At 35.8% G+C, this 21,141-nt stretch overlaps 1 protein-coding gene across 1 annotated transcript in view; it reads left to right on the top strand.

Moving 5' to 3' along the window:
* Positions 1-3,124: 3,124 nt before the first annotated feature.
* Positions 3,125-21,141, top strand: part of Ido2 (indoleamine 2,3-dioxygenase 2) — a 53,741-nt gene continuing 35,724 nt past the window's right edge. Inside the window, exons 1-2 of the mRNA XM_076852477.1 lie at positions 3,125-3,232; positions 17,913-18,008. Of these exons, the coding sequence (XP_076708592.1) occupies positions 3,134-3,232; positions 17,913-18,008 (195 nt within the window). The 5' untranslated portion in view covers positions 3,125-3,133. The remainder of the gene's footprint in view (positions 3,233-17,912; positions 18,009-21,141) is intronic.

Here is a 21,141-nt window from a genome sequence, read left to right as displayed (position 1 = left end):
GATGTGTCTCTGTGTTCTTTACTGAAGAGTAAATTTCCGGGGCTGGGTCTAAAATGGTACAACTTGGACCAGAGTAAAGCTCTATCTAACATCAAGACCCTGATTCTAAAATATAAGATCCATAATCTTGGAAATCATTCCTTCTACAAACATTTATTGAGTGGCAGACATTAGGATTGCTGCTACAGGAAAACACAACATTGGGTTAGATATGGGTTCTGTTTTTTACAATTGAATAGGAAAGATGAAGTGAATACATTTGTAATAATCAAACTAGATAGAATTTGAAATGGGAAATGAGCTGATTATAGAATTTTGCAGTGTTAGAATAATTCTAGAAAAGAGTTCTTGGAAGTATTAGCATTTGAGATATGTCTTAAAAGATTAGTTCAGCTATGTACATAAAGTATCATGGAAACCAGAGATAGTATAAATGAAGAGATAAAGTAGGTAGCCAAGTGCTGGTTACTCAGGAGCAGCAAATTATTTTTTGAAGTTTTGAGCATAAGTCTTGGGTATGTCAGCTCAGTGAAATGTGAACTTTATCTCATCACCAGGTAGGAGCTCTTGAAAATTTTTGTGGCAATAGCTGAGAGAGTCACAGACCAAAGGTACATTGGTCTAGGGCTTGGAAACAAGAAAGGTCAAGACTGCATGTGCATATTTGGGGACCTTGGAATAGATTCAAAGTTAAGGTCAGATGGAAATATTTAAGAACAGCTTTGTAAAGAAATATCTACATGTTAAGAGTGAAATAGAAAAAGGAGCAGGTGTGATGTGCATGCATGTAATTCCAGCAACTCAGGAGGCTGGGGCAGGAGGATGGCAAGTTCCAGGTAAGACTCAGCAACTTAGTGAGGCCCTAAGAAATTTAACAAGACCTTGTATCACACACACACACACACAAAAAAAAAAAACCTAAAAAGGGTTAGGGATGTAGTCAGTGGTAAAGTGCCTCTGGATTCAATCCCTAGTACAAAAAACAATAAACAAAAACAACATGAACAAAAAAAAAAAGAAAGAAAGAAAGAAAAATAAAAAGAGTTATTGACTAGACAGAAAAGATAATATATTTATCCCAATAGGAAAAACAACCCAAAATACACAATGTTAAGACATGATTTTTAGAATGAGGGGAAACAAATACGAAAAAAAAAAATAATTTGTTATTATATGTTAGGTGCTTTGGTTGTGATTTCTCATTTGTTCATCATGCAGTGTCTCTGGGATAAACATTACTATTTACTTCAGATGTAAAAACAAAAATTTGGGATTTTAAGCTGCCTGTCAAAAGGTTACACTGATAAAAGTGATAAAACTGAGATTTTATTGTCAGATCATCTTCCCTGAGTGAGTTAACAGTGGGAAGATCCTATAGTGAGAGACAATAACTCAGGAATGCTGTCAACTCCCAGGATGACATTTGATAAGTCATTTCATTCCCTTAAATCTTGGGTTGTTCGTATAATGAATGAGGGTGTTGTACCATATCATTTATTCTGCAATGGCTCTTTGAATTCTAATATTTTATGATTTTATAATTATGCAATAAATTTATGGGAGGGTGTAGAGGAAATGGATAGTAAATAACATGACTCGTATAAAAATAGAATTGAGTCATCTTTTCATCTGAGATTGAAGGGAAGATCATGAGGATGACATACAAAGATGGAAAATTTTTATTTAGGAACCATAAGAAATCAATCTTCAAATTTGGTTGAATATTGAACTAAAGGCTAGTGAATAATTGAAAACGGATCTTAGTTGTCTCCTAATGAACCATTAATATGTTAGGCTGCTTTTGGTACATAAACTTCAGAATTTAAACCTGCCTTGGATCTGTTAGACGAGCTATCACAACAATTCTTTCTCTTCTATATTTATTTTATGAAAGGGATGAAGGAGAGATATGGATAGATGAATTATCTTTCAAATAAATTACATTTAAAAAAATTCAGGGTCCATGAGTGAAAGGCAAGACTTCAGAATCTCCCCAGTGCAGGTTTAGGTCCTGGTAGTCATTATGGTGGGCTCCACATTAAAGACAATTGTCACTGTGATGGCACAGATGACAGTTAGCCTGGCAGCCTGATTAGTGAAAGGAGCAATGTTCTGGTATTACCTCACTCTGGTAATAATTACCAGCGCAGTACTGGACAGCGCAATTCACATGTGCATGCTTCAGCTTACTAATCTGTAAAATAAAACTCAGTACCTATTTTTACATTAAAACCACTTTTCTTGTGGCTGGGGTTATGGCTCAGCGGTAGAGCACTCACCTCACACGTGCAAGGGCCTGGGTTCGATCCTGAGCACCACAGATAAATAAACAAAATAATGCTATATATAAAAAAAAAAAAAACACTTATCTTAATGATGGTTTCTCAAAAGTTATTTGACAAAAGGAGAGGATTGAGTACAATCACTACATGTCAATTAAGAATGAAAATATTTTTTAAAATATTAGGTGGTTGAATCAATAGATCTGTTCAGGTTAAATTCAAGTTCGCTGGCATCCATTGCCTTATTTGTTATACTCATTCATTATCCAAGTATAATTTCTTAAAATAAGTTGAAACAAGCATGATATTAGATTACGCTGTTTTAAAACTCATCTGAGCTTCTACTCTACTCCTCCCCATTCTGCTCACCATCCACTGCTGACCACCGAAATAACACTGAATCTAACTTCTACTTTTAATAGTTACTGCTTTTGGAGAATAATTATGACCCAGTCGTCACCACAAACCAGATTCCCGTCAGTGTACATGTTTCATCAGGTGTAACCAAAAGTCTATTTTATTTCCCCTTTTCCAAGGTTGAACATATATGGTTCTGTTTTAAACCAATCTTCTCATATTGCGTGTGTGAGAATGGGAAGAAGGGATTTTCTTCTTGCAGTGGGTTGTTTGCCTGTTGGTTTTAATCAGCAGTTTTTAATTGTTTACTTATCCTTCTCTGAAAGCAAGTTCAGGGCAGTCTGGAATTCAACCTGAGGGCAAGGTTCTCTTCTGTTGCTGAGACATCACACAACCAAATATAGTTTTGAAGCTCCCTTAACCTCAGTCTGTGATATATATGAACCAATTGTTTCTTCAGTGGCAGCTTCACTGAAGATACTTCAAGTAAAAATATGGAGCCTCAAACAGAAAATTTGAAGACAGCATGGCAGTTGTCTTTGGGAAGCTATTACATTTCTGAGGAGTATGGCTTTCTACTTCCAAATCCTCTGGTAAGCATGGAGTCTTGGATGAGGTTAGAGGAGGTGTCCTGAGATTCTGGCTTATTTGTGTTTTAAATTTATGTCATAATTAAGAGAGAAACAATATAATTTCTAAGTCACTAAACCCGAGAAAGATACTACAAATACCATAGAGTGTAATTACTGACTAGAGAAGTGATAGCTATAGCTGAGGATAGTTTAAATCAAATGCTTTGGTGCTGGTTTCTTTTAATAGATTGCCATCGATGCCAGGAAAATCATAAGAAAATCTGTAGTTAGCAAGAAGAACTCTGAATATTGGTAGAGGATTAATTACATGGACAAATATAGAGCCCTGGGAAGAGTAGCATGGTGCTTCTGAGGTGCATTCCATTCCTAAGCAGCTCTGGGACACCACTGATAGCCTATTATGTGAATTAGTTTATCTTACTTGCTAGTGGAAGGAAAAGAGAACAAGAGGAACATTAGGTGCTTTCAGAGCTAATTAAAGCGAGTAGATGGTATCAGATATTTCTGAGAAGGAAATTTGAAAACAAACAGTACTTTTTCTTTCAGTGTGCTTAGCAATCCAAACCATAGTGTAATTCTGTCTTATCAACCAGCTTATCAATACTGGTTTTCTCCTTAAATATGACCAGAGACATTGACTACTAAAACAGTATTGGTCCCAGGAAACTATCTGGTACAAAACCCCTCTTTTTACCCCCCTGGCTAGTTGAAGGCCAGAGGGGGTGACATAGCCAAAGTCACATTTCTGAAAAAAGCAAAACTGATACTCAGGGCACTTGATATCTTTGTTCTATTGCACTATAGAAAAAGGGTAGGGTCATTCAGTTACAAAATACAGGGATGATTATGTTGCAATCACTGTAACAATTTATTGAACAAACAACCTGCCCCAGCCTAATTTGCCACTTTTTAAGATTAAGGAATTGTCTGGAATTCAAAGAGCTTTTATCAAATACCTATTCTGATGTTTGCTGATGTTTGTTTGCTTCTGAGTGTTACTGGAAGCATTTAAATGAAGATAAGAATTAAATGCTCTGTACAGCATCAAGTCACAGACCTACAAGTACTTGGCATTGGCAGTACAGGGTGTTTTAGATGGGTAGGTTTGCAGTCTGGATTACTGGATTGTGTTCTCTGATGCTTCCACTTGGATCACCAACTTTCTTTGTGCTAAATGAATTCCTGTGATGCAGGACTCTCAGTCGTAAGCTATGAATGTCCTGGAAAAATCTGAAAGAGTCAGTCACTATATTTTGTTCTTACTAATTCTTATGACTTGGGTGACTTACAAATATCACCCAACCCTCAGTTTTCACATGAATGGAGATCAGCTGCATGGATATAAATACACTGTGAAGATTTAGTGTAAGGACTAGAAACCAGTTCTCCTGATCCTTAGATCAGTGCTTGCAACAACACTATTCCATGTGAATAACTACAGTCAAGGATGCTCCCATCCTACCTAGTCTAAAAGGAAGGAAAGATAATCAGCCAACATGATCTTGTTGAGGTTAAATATAAAAAAAAAAAAAATGAGCTCAGGAAAAATATCACGAAGCTGGTAAACACTGGGCGGAGCCACAATTGTAGAGTTCCTCTCTTTGTTGTTTCCTTTTTTTTTTTTTTTTTTTAATAAATATTGGAGCCAGATGAGAAACAATAACAACATCAAGTTCTCATGACATTCTGAGTCAGATAGAATTGTGGTGTGGTTTGGTTGATTGATAACCCTTAGAAATTTCCATTCCTGAGCTCACGTAAAAAATTCCCTGGTCTTAACTGTCAGAGTCATACTTCCCAGATCTCTTAAAGTGTAATTCTTTGTTTCACTTTTAATTTTCTTTCATTCGTGCTGAGATTTCAAGCGTCTCCTTTTCTGGGAAGAAATAGAGGAAGGAAATTTTCTTGAGAATCTACCTCAAGTTGCCCCACAGATCAGGAGACTCAGTCCCCAGCATCACCAGGGGCAGCAGTGTTGCAACCCATCACAAACCAGGAATCAGCAGTCAACACCTCTAGTCAAGAGCACAACTGTGCCTTCCTTTCCTTCCACTTAAGGGCAAGTGTTAGGAGGGGTGTTTCTCCATGTCAGCTGGCCTCAAAGGGGTTCATCTGGCATCTCTTCTAGGTGGTTTGGTACTCTAAATACTTATTTGAAAGTCTTTCTAAAGAACTTAATGTATAGGAAAATATTTGGCTTTGGGGGAGAAGGCTGACTTGGTTTCGAATATTCTAACCTGCTGTTTTCTATAAATTCTCAAACATTTCCAAGTTCCAAAGTTTCAGGTTGGACAAGTGATAGCTAGAAATCAACCACAGAAATCCTTTGCCAGATCATGTTTCCTGTGTGACTGTGTGTGTGTTTGTGTGTGTGTGTGTGTGTGTGTGTGTGTTGGGGGGGACTATTTCCTTTAGACAAAGAACATTGGAAATTTAGCTTCCCAGGAATGGAGGGATAAAGAAAGATGACAGCTGCAGACTAGATTGGAGCAGAACTTGAATACTGCGTTCTGGAATTTGTATTTAATATATCTGGTGAATAACATGTACAGATGGCATTTCAACAGTTTCCTCAAACAATGTTAAGGGTGGGGTAGTTAAAAAACAATGGTTCCAGGGCTGTACTGCAAAATTACTTAGGGTGTTTAAAAAAAAAATCTCAGTGCCAGAGATTGATATAATTAAGAATCTATCACCTATTTGACCTTAATACTCAAGTACCAGCTTAAGTGGAAGACAATGGGAGACCACCACAGTGATCCAGGTGAAAGACAGAGGGCTACACCTCTGAGGTCAACTTGGAAATAAAAGTGACTTACCTAGGAGAAACACTGCAAAGAGCTTGAAAGCAGTTTAAAAATCAGGGAAAAGAGACATTTTACATGAACAACTTGGGCAGAAGAAAAGGACTGGTATAAGTAGCCATAAGGACGTTGGGTACTTTGTTTTTAATTATGATTGATCAATCTTTCAGGAAAAATGAATACATACATGTTCTTTTGTAGAAACACAAAACACTTGATAGAAGCTGTGGACTCCAGCTAGTTAGAACAAAGTGTAGAAAATTATTTGTCACAATAGGCTCTAGCTTCCAGATAAGGAGTACATGGCAAGAGCTCAGACATTTCCCCCCAAAAAATGATAGCACCATTGGTAGTTTCTGGGGCATCTCTGATCAGGCTGGATGGGGACTGGAGACACTAATGGTACCGCAGTAGACACAAAGACAAGAAGGTCATATTTAATAGTAGTTAATATGCAAGTTTAAAAATATGTTTGGGGCTGAGGGAGAAAGTAATGGATGAAATATAGATTTTGTGCCAATATTAAGAGAAAAGTGGATAGAGTCAAAGGGGAAACAGATAGGCATGAGAAAGTGGGAGCAGGGACAGACAATCCTCTATAAACTGAAATGTTGAATACTGAAGCAACTTAAAATGTTTTCACCTAGGTGGATAAAGAAACCTGAGACAACATGAAGGAAGGGTGGATAGGCTGATGGATCCTAAGAATGAATGAAGAAATCAATCATGGGAAAATATGTGCCCAATACTTTCAGCCAATATGAGGCTCAGGGAGTGTTTTGGGTTCCTAGGTCAACCCAAACAAATGACCACAGCCTGGGTGACCTAAAGCAGCAGAAATTTCTTCTCTCAGAATGCTGGAGAACAGAAGTCTGAAGTGAAGGTGTAGACAGGCACGTACTTCCTCCAGAGACTCCAGGGGAGAATATTTCTTTTTTTCACTTTTTTATTTCTTTCTTTCATACATGACAATAGTGGAATGCATTACATTCATAATTATCCATTCATAGCACAATTTTTCATAACTCTGTATATAAACTATGTTCATGGCAAATGATGCCATTATGCATGAGCTCTCTTATTGATTTTTTTTTTTTTTTGCATTACAATTCTTAAATTTCCTTGCCTCTTTCAGGTTCTGAGCACTTCAGATATTTCCTGGCTTCAGGTTGCAGAACTCCCAATCTTTGCCCCCATCTTATAGGTCCTTCTCTGTGTCTGTATCTTTCCTCTCTGGTGTCTTCTCTTATAATGACACTTAGTCTTTGGATTTAAAACCCATCCTAATCCAGGATAATCTCACCTCAAAGACTCTTTTCCAAATTAGTCTATAATTCATTTCCAATGAACCTGTATTTTTTTTAAGTGAGGTGTAGAGACAGGTACCATTCAACCCACTACAGGAAGTAGGAAGAAAAAATGAAAGGTGAGAGGGATAGAGCAACCTGAGCAATTAATTTAAATACTATAATATTTAATGAATTTAAATATTATCTTGTTCATAGATTCCCAAAACTGAATTTATAGGTATTAAAAGGGGAAAGAGAATGAAAATTGAGAATGAAAAATATAAAATGGTCTATGAAAGGCTGAGGGTGTATCTCTGAGTATTAGAATGTTGTCTAGCACCCATGAGGCCTTGATCCTTAGAATAATAATAATAATAATAATAATAATAATAAATTAAAGAAAAATAAATCAAATGGTGAGGAAACACAGGGATAAACAGTGTATAGTTGACTTGGTTAGTGTTGTTAATTCAAGGAATAAGTTTGAGTTCATACTTTCTTCATAAAATACATCAAATGCCTTCATATCTTTATCTGTACTCTGATATATTTTTATATATCAATACAAATTCCAAGATCTCTGGACTACAGACCATCTTGGTGAGCCATTTTAAATTACATTTTTTAATTTTCTCCATGCTTATTGTTCATTGAGGATTCCTAATTCTAGACAAAATTTTCAACTTTCATAATTTCCAAAATGGGGAACCCAACTGAAATTTTTGAAGGTATTGCAAAACTTATTCACGCTATTCTTTTTCTTATTTGCTGCCATATCCTTTTTGTAATAGATAAAAAAAAATGAAGAAAGTTCTTACTTTGTACTTGGCTCTGTGTAGGGAAGTAAACTTTGCCTACCTCTTGCTTTCATCTATTCTTCACAGTAATCTTCACCATTTAGAAATATTCCATTTGATAATGGATCCAACTCTACCTCTGAGATCTGTCTCATAGCTGACCAACTTTCCCCATTTCCACCCGAGTCCAATCTGCCATCCATATGTCCCCTAGACAATCTCCTCCCATCTTGTTTCTTTATTTCTATTCTTTCCCAGTATTCTGTGTATAACAGTCAAAGTGAGTTTTGAAAATGAAGATGAAACATGGCACTTTGCTATTTGAAAGTCTCCAATTGTCTTTAGAATAGAATCCTACAAGGACCCCCATGTTGCTTGCCTATTTCTTCCTGGGGATATCTTACCTTCTTTCCCTCCACTTTACTACAATGCCATATCAGCCTCTTTTCATTACCAAACATTCCTGTTGAGATATGCCTGGTTTATTTTTACTCAAGTTTTTATTTTATTTTTAACCCTCCTCATGCTATTTTCTTAACAAAAGTTTTAGTTAACCCAACCAAGTGATAATCTAACAGTGTATTGCTTATGAAAAATACATTCTTAAAAATCTGTTTTCCTTGTGGGCGCAGTGATGCACAGCTGTAATCCCAGTGGCTTGGGAGGTTGATGCAGGAGGATCTTGAGTTCAAGGTCAGCCTCAGCAAAAGTGAGGCTTAAAGCAACTCAGCGAGACCCTGTCTCTAAATAAAGTACAAAATAGGGCTGGAGATGTGGCTCAGTGGTTAAGTGCCCCTGAGTTTAAGCCTGGGAGGAAAAAATGTTCTCCTTTTGAATATAAGTGTGTTAAGAAAAAATTTCCAAAATAAAGCAAAAGGATTGTTGAACATTCTTTCACTCTCATCCTGAAGCATGATCTAACAAATCACTCTAGGATTACTAATCATCTGTGGGTTGTCCCACTGACCAGGGCCCAATATCTGAAGTTATCTGCTAATTGTAGATTTCTGAGTTGCAATTTCTGTTGAGTAGAAATTACAACTCTGATAATTATGATCACAATACCCTGTAGATTATTAACAGATTATGTGTTTAATCCGCAAATTTATTTCAACACTATTTTCTCACAACTCCATAAACCTCAGTTTTTCAAGTACTGCTTGAACCCACTTTATCATCCTGCAGATATTAGCATAATGAGCTAACTATATTTTGAAACATGTTCTGTATTTGTGTGAGTCACTTTTTAAACTTTTTGAAAAATACACTTTGGGAAAAGCCCTAGAAAAACAAATATAAAGCAGGACATTTTTTATAAAGAAAGAAAAGTTGAAGATTTTATTATTCCTGCTCATCCCATTTCTGGGGTTTGTGATTTGGGGAATGAGGGAAGAAAAGCCTTTAAACCTTTTTCAAAAAAAATTTTTTAAGTCAAATCGGTTTCTTTTTTCTTTTTTTAACATTTATTTTTTAGTTGTAGTTGGACACAATACCTTTATTTTATTTATTAATACTTGGTGCTGAGGATCAAACCCAGGATCTCGCATGTGCTAGGTGAACGCTCTGTTGCTGAGCCACAACCCCAGTCCACCTTTTCAAATTTTCTTTCCTCTTGCACTAGTACTCCATCCCCCCACTATGCCCTTCTCCCTGTTTGCTCTGAAGAGGTGTTGGAGAGGACACTGAATTTTGAGTCGAAAGAGGTTTGGTCTGGCTACTAACCAGATGTGAAACCTGGAGATAGTCATCTAATCTCTCTGGGTTTTAACCCCCTCGATTTCAAAATGAAATAATGAAAAACTATGTGATAAAGATATACAACATGAATGCATATGGATTAAAGACTTAACTATCAACAATAAAACTAGAAATATTTTTAAAAGAAATGAGGTTTGGATGAAATAAACTTTCTAAATATGATTTAAAATTTTCAAGGATGAATAAAATATTGGTTTATTTGACTAGTCTGTTAGGCATAATTATTTCAAGCACACACATAAAATCATAAAAGTACAATGCTACCACTGAGCTATACCCCAGCCCTGCTGTGAAATTTGTAAACCACGAATGATGGTTTACTGACATGAACTGACAAAGATGCATGAACTGACACCAAAAGGGATATTGCTTAGTGAAACATTCATCTGTTGGTCTTGTGTCTTAAGCTGTAGGAAAAACTGAAAACTTATAGCTGAACTTAAAATATAATATTAGCAAATTGACAATGGTCCATGTAATATTCACAACATGTCATGTCTGGAAAATCATGAGAGAAACTTTCAAGTCATCACTGCTAGATGGAAAAATGGGAATTAGGAAACTTTTATGTTTTACTTCATAGGCTTCATTCTTTTTGAATGTCCTGTCATAGGCATTGATTACATTGTTTAATCATCATGCCTAAGATAAGTATATTTCTTGAAGTATTACTTTAATTAGTTTAGTAAATATTAAAATAAATATAGAAATTTAATGCAAATAATCCTGGGCCAGGCAAAACATAAAAGCTGGGTGCAGTGGTGCATGCCTGTAAACCCAGTTGCTCTGGAGCAGAGATAGGAAGATCATGTGTTCAAAGCCAACCTCAGCAATTTACTCAGCAACTTTGAGGCACTAAGCAACTTAGTAAGACCCTGTCTCTAAATAAAAATATTTAAAAAGGGCTGTGGATGTAGCTCAGTGATTAAGTGCCCCTGGGCTCAATCCTTGGTACAAAACAAAACAAAACAAAAATAAATAAATAAACCCAACCAACCAACCAAACAACAACAACAAAAAACAAACAAACAAAAAATAAAAACAAAACACCCAGCTACTCAGGATGGTAAGTTTGGGAAATTTACTGAAACCCTTTCTCAAAATAGTAAATAAAAAAGGCAGGGGATATAACTCAGTGGTACAGTAGCACTGGGTTCCCTCTACAGTAATGCAGAAAGCAAGTATAAAAGAATTCCAAAACATAACAAAACAAAAAGTCTAGTAATGTCTTTAGTGTTGTCCAAAGCTTAGATGAATTGTCACTCCCATTATATATCATACACCATGAATGCAATTATCAATTGATATAATTTTTCTCTAAGAAACTCAAGGAATGGTTTCCAACCTTTAAAACTTTTAACCCAGAAAATCTGCTTTTAGAAATAATTTTAAAAATCTGAAATACATGTAGAAGGAGGACTATTCCAGATATGTTAATAACAGTGAAAAATTATAAAACAATTAGTAGTATGTATCAGTAGATTATTGGAATACTACGCAAGTTTAGCTTTTTGCAGTACTAGCATCCTTCACACACTAGTCAAGTATTGTACCCCTGAGTCACATCCAGAGCCCTGCTATACTTTTAAAACATGTCATAGAGATGTATGAACTAACTCCAAAAGGAATATTGTTTAGTGAAAAATCCATCTGCTGGTCCTGTTTCTTATCCTGTGGGAGCAAATGAAAATGTAAAACTTAACTTTAAAAAATAGCCTGGCAACAGAAATTAACACAATTTAATACTATTCAGTTTCTTTAGAAAAAATTAAAAGGCAGAATACATTTTAGATGAATTATCAAATAGCCTTCAAATACTTTCTCACTTTTGGATTATGTGCAAGGTTTGTTCTCCAGTTCACTGATTTTCCACTTTAAGGTGTGTTGGAATCTACTGGAAAGATTTTTAAACATGTGCTGCTGGGTTCTACCCCAGAATGTCTGATTCAGAAGGTCCAGGGCAGGGCCCAAGAATTTGTATGTCTAAAGAGTTCCCAAATGATGCTGATACTGCTAGACTGGGGACCACACTTGGAGAGCTTTTATTGTTCCATATAGAAGTCCAAACACTAGACTTTGGAAAGAGAAAGAATGAAATAAAGGAAGAAGGGAACTTTCCTCTAGGAATCTAATGGAAGAGAAAAACTAGATATTAGAGAGTAAAATATAGCCAAGATTCTCAGTCTACCAAATGAAGCATTTAAAAATATCTTTGCGAGTCAGGAAGCCAAAAATCCAGGAGGATTTAACTTTTAGAATGTGACTCATTATCCAGTAGAATGAACTGGGCATAACTTTCCTGTGTTCATAAATGAATACATGACCAATGTTACCCCACATCATGTACAACCCCCAAAATGGGAAGTTATACTCCATGTATGTATGATATGTCAAAATACATTCTATTATCATCTATAATGAAAAACAACCAATTAAAAAAGAATGTGACTTATTACCTATATATCAAAGAAGGAAAGACAAAGATGATGATTTAATTACAGCTTCATTTTAAAAGCTTATTTTAAAAATATTCTTCAGTTGTAGATGGACACAATGCGTTTATTTATTTATCTTTATGTGGTGCTAAAGATTGAACCCAGGGCCTCACACATGCTAGGTGAGTGCTCTACCACTGAGTCACAACCCTGGGCCTAGTTACAACTTCTCTATGGATGTGTATGTATAGTACTGGCACTTGAACCCTGGGGTGTTTTACCACTGGGCTACATCCTTAGCCTTTTGTGTATTTCTTTATTTATTTTTTAAATTTGGCTGGGACTACAGGTGTGCACCATTTCACCCAACTACAGCTACTTCTCTAAGACTCACTTTAAAGGGGCATTCTGAATACCGTAACTATGCATTCTTGATTTTCTGTCACAGAGTTTATGTCAGCTCTGCGATTCCATCATTTCTGTCACTATATTCAACTTTTATCCATACAACATGGGCATCAGATTGACATTAATGGGATGAAAAACAGGTTGCTAGTTCACATTTAGTTTACCATTAATTTCTCTACCTTCAGTCTGAAGTTCTGGGAATCACACTCAGAGCCTCACACAAGCTAGGTAAGTACTCTGCAGCTGAACTGCATCCCCAATCTCTGCCTTTATTCTTGCAGCATTGTTACTCTGCTACTAGTCTGTAAACCCCGAACTTTTGTCAGTTTAATAATTAGCTTCCTTCAATTCTGAACCTACAGCTGAAATTTGCTGGAGAAAATGACACCATCCACTTTTTTCTCCCTATGGTAAGAGCAGAGGGAACAGAAGAGCCTCTATCTCCCAGAAGCTGAGATGCTATGAGAAATTAAGAACATGATATAATCTCCTTTGTGGGCACATGCACATTTATAGTGAAAATTCAACAATTGTCTGTAGTGGAATTAGATTTGTTGTGAAAATGAAATGTGCCCAGCTTGTCCTGAATCAATTCAGGAATAAAGATCGAAAGGAAAAGATTAAATAAAATCCATAATTTTCAGAGTAGTAAGTATGAGATATTAGACATGTCCAGGCTACAAATTAACTAGAAGCTTGAACCTAGGATTATTGTAGGTTCTGAGGGACAGTGGATTTCAAACAAGAGATAAGTGGGTAATTTGTAGATCTCTGCCTCTCCAAGTCTATAGTTTTTTAAAGTGCTCTGGATTCTCAGTGTAAGTTCAGTATTATTTACATTTGTTTATGTACAGGTCCCTATTCCTTTCTTCTCTATTATTAATTTAATGCCTACCCCTATCTGCCAGTTACGCACCCTGGTTTTCACTCCAATGTGCTAAGAAATTAAATGCGTAAAAAGTGGACTCCTTCAGGCTCCAGATCTTCTCCTCTTACCACCTCAAGGCTGGATGTTCCTGGCTCTTCTCTCCTTCTTCTCTTCCTCCTTGACCTTCTGTCTTTAATTACTCCCCTCTCTTGTCAGTAGTAGAATCTGAACCAGTTCTGTTATTTTTAGAGAAATAGAACTCTCAAGCTTGGCTACCATCTCCCCTGAAAAAGGTCATTTACCTTTTCTCTCTATTTTCTTACTTCCTTAATGTATCAGCATTTGAATCCTGCTTCCAAGATCCTCATCTTTATTTCTACACCACATACATACAGAAACTAGTATATTTTAGTGACTTCCTTGTTTTGTTCTCTAAAGAGTCCAATCTTTCTTTAATTTTCCATCAATGCTTTTGACCTTCTGAAGATTGTCCACTTGTGTGAAATCCTCTAATGTCTTGACTTCTATATGGTCATTCTCTTCTGGCTCATTGAATCTCTAGAACTTTCTTTCTTTCTTTCTTTCTTTTTTTTTTTTTTAAATCTGAATCAATGGATTCAACCTCTCTACCTGCCATGTGAATATTACCTAGTGTGATAATCTAGGCTTACTTCTCCTTTTAATTTGCAAAATCTTCAGGAAGACTTTACACTTTTGTGGTTTTAACCACAACATGGGGGTTTTCCTGCAGTTATATTCTGCTATGACCTTTCTACAGAACTCTGAACTTCTCCATACAGTTATACTTTTAGATTCCACAGATATTTTAAGCTCAATAAATTCACTATTATTATGCCCACTCTTTTATTTCCACTTGCATTTCTATTTCAATTTGTGTTTCCACCCATTCATGTAACCTCCAAATTCATAAAAATGGAAGTCATTTTTATTTTTTGTTGTTGTTTGAACCCACAGATACTACAATCATTTGTACAAGTTATATGCTAAAAAAGGATGCCAGATCATTGGGCTAGATCACTGGTTGGCAAGTTTTTTTCGAAGATACAAATAAACTTGAAGTTGTGAATACCATATGCAGTTATCCTACTCTGCTGTTGTAATGCAAAATCAGTCAGAGATGAAATGTACACAAGAAAATGTGTCTGAAAGTAGAACCTCCCATAAAAATCGATTCATAAAAAGAGATGAGTTTGTCATCCCTTTGGATTAGAGTTGGGTACAGTAAATTCTACATGGGGTTACTGGGTAAACCAAGGACAATAGGAATGGTACTATTTGGATTAGTGATCTTCTTGCCTGAAGTCTCTACCCCCAAATGTATTCATAACATCATATTAATATTATTTTCCAAATATATCTTGGATACATGCTCTTTCCTTTTCAAATTCACTGCCCTTATCTAAGTGTAATCCTGGAAGAATATTTCAAGGTCTTCCTAATCTGACCTCTTATGGTGAAATACTACAAATAAAATTACCTTTCTAAAATTAAAATCACACTGAGGTAGAATAGAAGAAATAGAAAAATTAATGGAAAGGATATATAAAGAAAATAAAAGAAAATTGTAATTCAGAAGTTTTACATACTGTTTTAGGCCTGTCACTCCCTAAATCAGTCTCTCTGGCAAGCCCGTGACTTCCGAATTCCTGGGAAATCTGCAAATCTACCTGTGCACTGTTCATTAACCACCCAAGAGATAAAGCAGAGAGAGATGATATTTTGAGAAACTCGTAGTTCAGGGGACTTTGTTTTTTTTTTCTTTTTAGATATACATGACAGTAGAGTATATTTTGACATACTATACATACATGGAGTATAACTTATTCTAATCAAGATCCCATTCTTTTGGTTGTACATAATGTGGAGTTTCACTGGTGGTATATTCATATATGAACATAGTTATGTCCAATTCATTCTACTGTCTTTCCTAGTCTTATCCCTCTCTCTCCCCATCATTCCTTTTTATTTAATCCACTGAACTTCTATTCTTCCCCTCTCCACCCCTGGTTGGGTGCTAGCATCTGCATATTAGAGAGAACATTTGACCTTTTAATTTGGGGGGATTGGCTTATTTCACTTACTATGATAGTCTCCAGGTCCATCCATTTACCAGCAAAAGTCATAAAGTCATTCTTTTATATGGCTTAGCAATGTTTCACTGTGTATTTATCTCCCATATTTTCTTTATCCATTAGCTCAGCTATTATTAGAATATTAGAATTGAGCTGCTATAAATATTTATGAGGCTTTTAGAATTGAGCTTCTATAAATATTGATGTGACTGTGTCACTGTAGTATGCTAATTTTAAGTTCTTTGGGTATATTCTACGGAGTGGAAAAACTGGGTCAAATAGTGGTTCCATTCCAAATTTTCTAAGGAATTTCCATACAGCTTTCCAAAATGGTTGCACCAATTTATAGACCCACAGCAATGTATAAGTGAACCTTTTCCTCCCACATCCTCAGCAACATTTATTGTTACTTGTATTCTTGATGATTGCCATTCTGATGGAATCTCAGTATACTTTTTACAATGCATGTTTCTAATTGCTAGAGATGGTGAACATTTTTTTTTGCCTATTTGTTTACCATTCGTATTTCTTCTTCTGTGAAGTATCTGTCCATTTCTATTGTCCATTTATTGATTAGGTTATGTGTGTGTGTGTGTGTGTGTGTGTGTGTGTGTTTTAAGTTCTTTGCATAATTCTGGAGATTAATGCTCAGTCTGAGGTGTGGATGGCAAAGATTTTCTCCCATATTTCTCCCATATTTTTTCTTAATTGTTTCCTTTGCTATGAGGAATGGTTTTACTTTGATACCATTCCATTTATTGATCTTTGATTTTACTTCTTGAGCTTTAGGAGTCTTGTTGAAGAAGTTGGTTTCCGAGCCAACATGATGGAGAATTGGGCCTACATTTCTTCTAGTGCGTGTCGTGTCTCTGATCTAATGTCTAGGCCTTTGGTCCACTTTGAATTTTGCACAGGGTGAGAGACAGGTGTTTAAATTAATTCTGCTACATATAGATTTCTCATTTTCTCAGCACCATTTATTGAACAGGCTATGTTTTCCACAATGTATGTTTATGGCACCTTTGTCTAGTATGAGATAATAGATTTATGTGGGTTTGTCTCTGTATTTCTTTTCAGTTCCATTGATCTTCATGGCTGTTTTGGTGCCAATGCCATTCTGTTTTTATTACTATTGTTCTGAGGTGCAATTTTGGGATTGTGATGCCTTCTGCTTTACTTTTCTCACCAAGGATTGCCTTGGCTATTCTGCAATTCAGGGACTTTGTAGCACTATTGTTTGGTCAGATAATGAAGAACATCTTATCCTCAGGATCCTGAAACTCATCAGATCATTTCCACATACATTTCCATACCCCCCTGTACCAAGTTTACTTTAAAAGAAAAGCTGGGGACCTAAAAAAATGCATCTTTCACTCTTGAAATTACCAGAATTCTCCCTTGAGTCTGTATTCCTTGCTTTACCCCAAAAGATGTTTCTTTCTGAATATTGTCCCCATTCTCCCTTGAATGTGTACCAAATTTCCTAAATAAACCTTTGCCTGTACCTCTGACTTCCACATGCTGAAATTCTTTTCCATCACATAAGCCAAGGTTGAGTTGCCCCTTCTCTCTAGGAACTCCTTGGACTTTTCTCTGGAGACATCTCATCTCTCATGACAAGACCATATCCAAATCTTACATAAAGGAAAAACTCTCAATCTGTGTAAAGCACATTTTATCTAAATTTCTAGACTCATCTTCTAGTAATCTTTTCTCTTGAGCTTTGCAATCTAATTACATTGATTAATTTGGAGTCCCAAGAAACTTATGTTTGTTTATCTGCTATCCCATCTACCTTTACTTCCTTCAAATTTCTACCTGGAAAAGTCACCTTCAGACTCCAAAACTGGGTTCAACTTTCACATTTCTGTGAACATTTTCTTTTAACTCTCCACAAAAGCTGACAAAATTAACCAGTTTCACTTCTTTGCAAATCTGTAAGCTAACGTATGAACACATTAGTAATTAAACATATTATACTTCATTGGATCCATCTGATTACATTTTTTTTCTCCTTTACTAGACCATATAAGGACAAGAATTATATTTTAGTCATCTAGGTTTCTTCAGTGTCTAGCACAAGGCCTAAAAGATAGAAAATTCTCACTTTGTTGAACTGAATTGACTTGAATTCCCCCAAAGATTGAAATCTGAAAGTAATTACTCTCTGAAGCTATGTCCCAGGGAGCTCTAAAATATTGAATTTTTTTTTTTAATTTTAAATGCAGAGAGAACTTCCAGATCATTATAGGCCTTGGATGGAAATTGCCAGAAATCTTCCCCACTTGATTGAAAGTCACCAGCTTCGAGCTCATGTCAATAAGGTATTTACTTTTCTTTTTTGTCTCTTTATCCCCTTCTTACCATCTTGCTTCCATCTTCATACCACTTTTATATTTCAGTCTTGTAGAAGTGAGACAGTTGAAGTGAGACAGTTGACCTGGAGAATGGTCATTGCCATTGTCATGGTGTATTACCATGACAATATAAATATCTCATCCTTCCTAAAAAATAGGGTGACTCTTTCCTGATCATGACTTTCCCTAAAGCTTCCAGAACCCATACAGACAATACCCGGAATGTAGTAAACACCAGCCAAATGTTTGTTAAAGAAGAATCTGGCTGGGAGTTGAATGCAAGTTAATGAAAAATGTGTGACTCCGAGAGGATAGGTGTGGACATCCTCAGAGGCCTCATTCCAAGTCACATGATAAGTGCTCTGCTGCCTCTGAGTGAATCTGTGCTGATTTTATCTTGGGTCTCACAGAATACTTGAATACAAGAATTTCTGAATTCTAAAGTCAGGATTAGTCTTGGATGATGCAGAAATAATTATCTGCAAATATCACATACGTATTTACATAGAGTTATGTATATGATGAGTAACATGTGACAAAATGAACATTTTTTTTTCAAGAGTATGTAAGGAACCAAGAAAATTCCAAGGAAGACCAAAATGACCTCACAAGGAATAATAAGAGGGTATAATAGGAAAGCCATAAACTTCCAAAAATACCTGGATTTAATCTTGGTTTTATCACTCAGGTAGCACATGGACCTGGTAAAAATTTATTGACTTTGAAAATTTACTTCCTTCTTTAAAAAATGGGAGAAATTCTAGTCTCATAGTATTGCTGTGATAACTAAATAGTTTTGAAGGGGACTTCCAGGGCTTGCTATATGTTTGATATTTCCTTCTCTTCTTCTTTATCCATCATAATCATGCTACATGATTTCAGAGGCACAAAAAAGATTTTTCTACTCTTCAGAACTCTGTTTTCTGATGGAATCATATTTAGTATCTGTAATTACACACTCATTTAAAAATACTCCTTAATGTTCAACTGTAATGCACCAATAAAATGTAGAAAAATAAATAAATAAAAATATTCCTTGAATGTCTGTTCTGTGAAAAGCACAAGATCAGAAACATATAATAAGAGATTGTCTTCAATGTCTGTGAAGATATTAAAAGTAAACCTTGAAAATTCTTTGCAATTTGTGTAAAAAGTTTCATGGGCATGACCAAAGAAATACAGAAAGAAGAAAGAAGAAAAAAATAAAATATCTCTAAGGGCAGGAAAAGAGAGGAGATTATAGATGATGGAACAAAAATTTTACGGAGCTTTAAAACACATTAAGTAAATCATGTGTCAGAAAAGTAGAGAAACAAGCATGGGGTAACCCTGGAGAGTTGGAAGGAGGGAAGAATGGAATTCAATTTGTGAAATATGTAGTCTCTTGTACCAGACTTCCCTAAAGTTTTATTTGATTAACCCAACATTAATAAAGGGAAGGGGGCTGGGGATGTGGCTCAAGCGGTAGCGCGAAAGCCGGGTATGCGCAGGGCGCTGGGTTCCATCCTTGGTATCACATAAAAATAAAATAAAGATGTTGTGCCCACCGAAAACTAAAAAATGTTCATGTAAAACTTTGGAAATGGTCTTGTAGAAAGAACATCTTTGCAGATGGAATGAATTTAAGAGTTCATACTGGAATTCCATACTCTCTAAACCTGATATTATTGGTGTCCATATAAGAAGAGGGAAAATTTGACACAGAGACAAAAGGATGCAGGGGAATCCATCAAAAGAAGACGGTGCAGTGCTGCATGCCTGTCACCCCAGCAGTTTGGGAGGCTGGGGCAGGAGGATCAAAAGTTCTAAGCCAACCTCAGTAATTTAGCGAGTATCTAAGCAACTTAGCAAGACCCTGTCTCAAAAAGAGACAGAGAGAGAGATAAATTAAGAGAGAGAGAGAGAGAGAGAGAGAGAGAGAGAGAGAAGATTAACACAGATACGGGAGAGATGCAGCAATCTAAAATATACTGAGGATTATGGGCAGCCACGAGAAGCTAGAAGAAACACACAGGAAGCTCCTTCTAAGACTCCAGAAGAAATCAACCCTGCTGATATCTTAGTTTTAAACTTTTATCTTCCTTAACTGTGAGAGAGTAACTATTGTTTTAATTCACTCATTTTGCTATAATTTGTCAGGGTAGCTGTAGGAAACTAAGACAACCTTCTTAACCTCTCTTTCTACTTCTTTTTACTTATAAAACGTCCAACAACACAAAACCACTCAGAAAAGACTTCACTACCAAAGGCTGAAGGCTGAGACTTAATCAGCTGGAAATCATTTCTAAAGAAATAATATGATCATTTCCAAAACCTCATATGGAGATGTGGATGAAAATATCTGTCCTCTGAAATCTCTTACTTGGTACAGATTACAGTGTAATAAGTGAGTATAAGATTCTGATCTTACACCAAGTCAACTTAGAAAGACCCAATAGACTTACTTGCATTCTAAAACAAAACTTGTTTATTGGCTGAGTCTCATCCTCCCACATTTCCTAAGACGATATGTTCACATGGAGTTATACAAGAAACTCAATAGTATTCTGCAAATACAATAAGGACAGCTTTATTAGTTTTTAATCTTGATAAAACTGACCTTCTCTTGTGAACATAAATAGATAAACCAAAAGTTATCAAACAATGTAGAAATCATGAGTAATAGAAAGCAACGGTGGTCTACAGGACATGCAGAGCCAATGGCTTCCAAAAAATAACCAAAGATGAGTTTGATATTTTAAAAATTCTAATTAGTGTGTAGTATATTGTCTTCACAATTAATTGAAGGTTTATATGTAAAAGGAACTATCAGAAAGCAAAGAAACAAATATACAAAATGCTCAAATCCAATACATTCAGTGAAATATTGACTTTAAAAAAATGAGGTTTAGGAACTCCCCTGAAAAATTTTATAAAGTATACAGCAAGAATCAAAGAAACAGAAACTATCAGAAACATGAACATATATACATATGTGGAAAAAAAAGAAATGCAAATGATCTAAACTGTTATGTAATAGAATATTACATGGGATTACATTACAGATTATTATGGGTAAGGGAAAAGCAGAACTTCCAACATTTCAGTCTTATGAAATATT

This window comes from Callospermophilus lateralis, chromosome 4 (assembly GCF_048772815.1).
Source record: "Callospermophilus lateralis isolate mCalLat2 chromosome 4, mCalLat2.hap1, whole genome shotgun sequence".
Taxonomy (NCBI): Eukaryota; Metazoa; Chordata; class Mammalia; order Rodentia; family Sciuridae; genus Callospermophilus; species Callospermophilus lateralis.
Note: the sequence above shows the minus strand (reverse complement) of the source record. Positions and strands in the feature narration are given on the sequence as shown.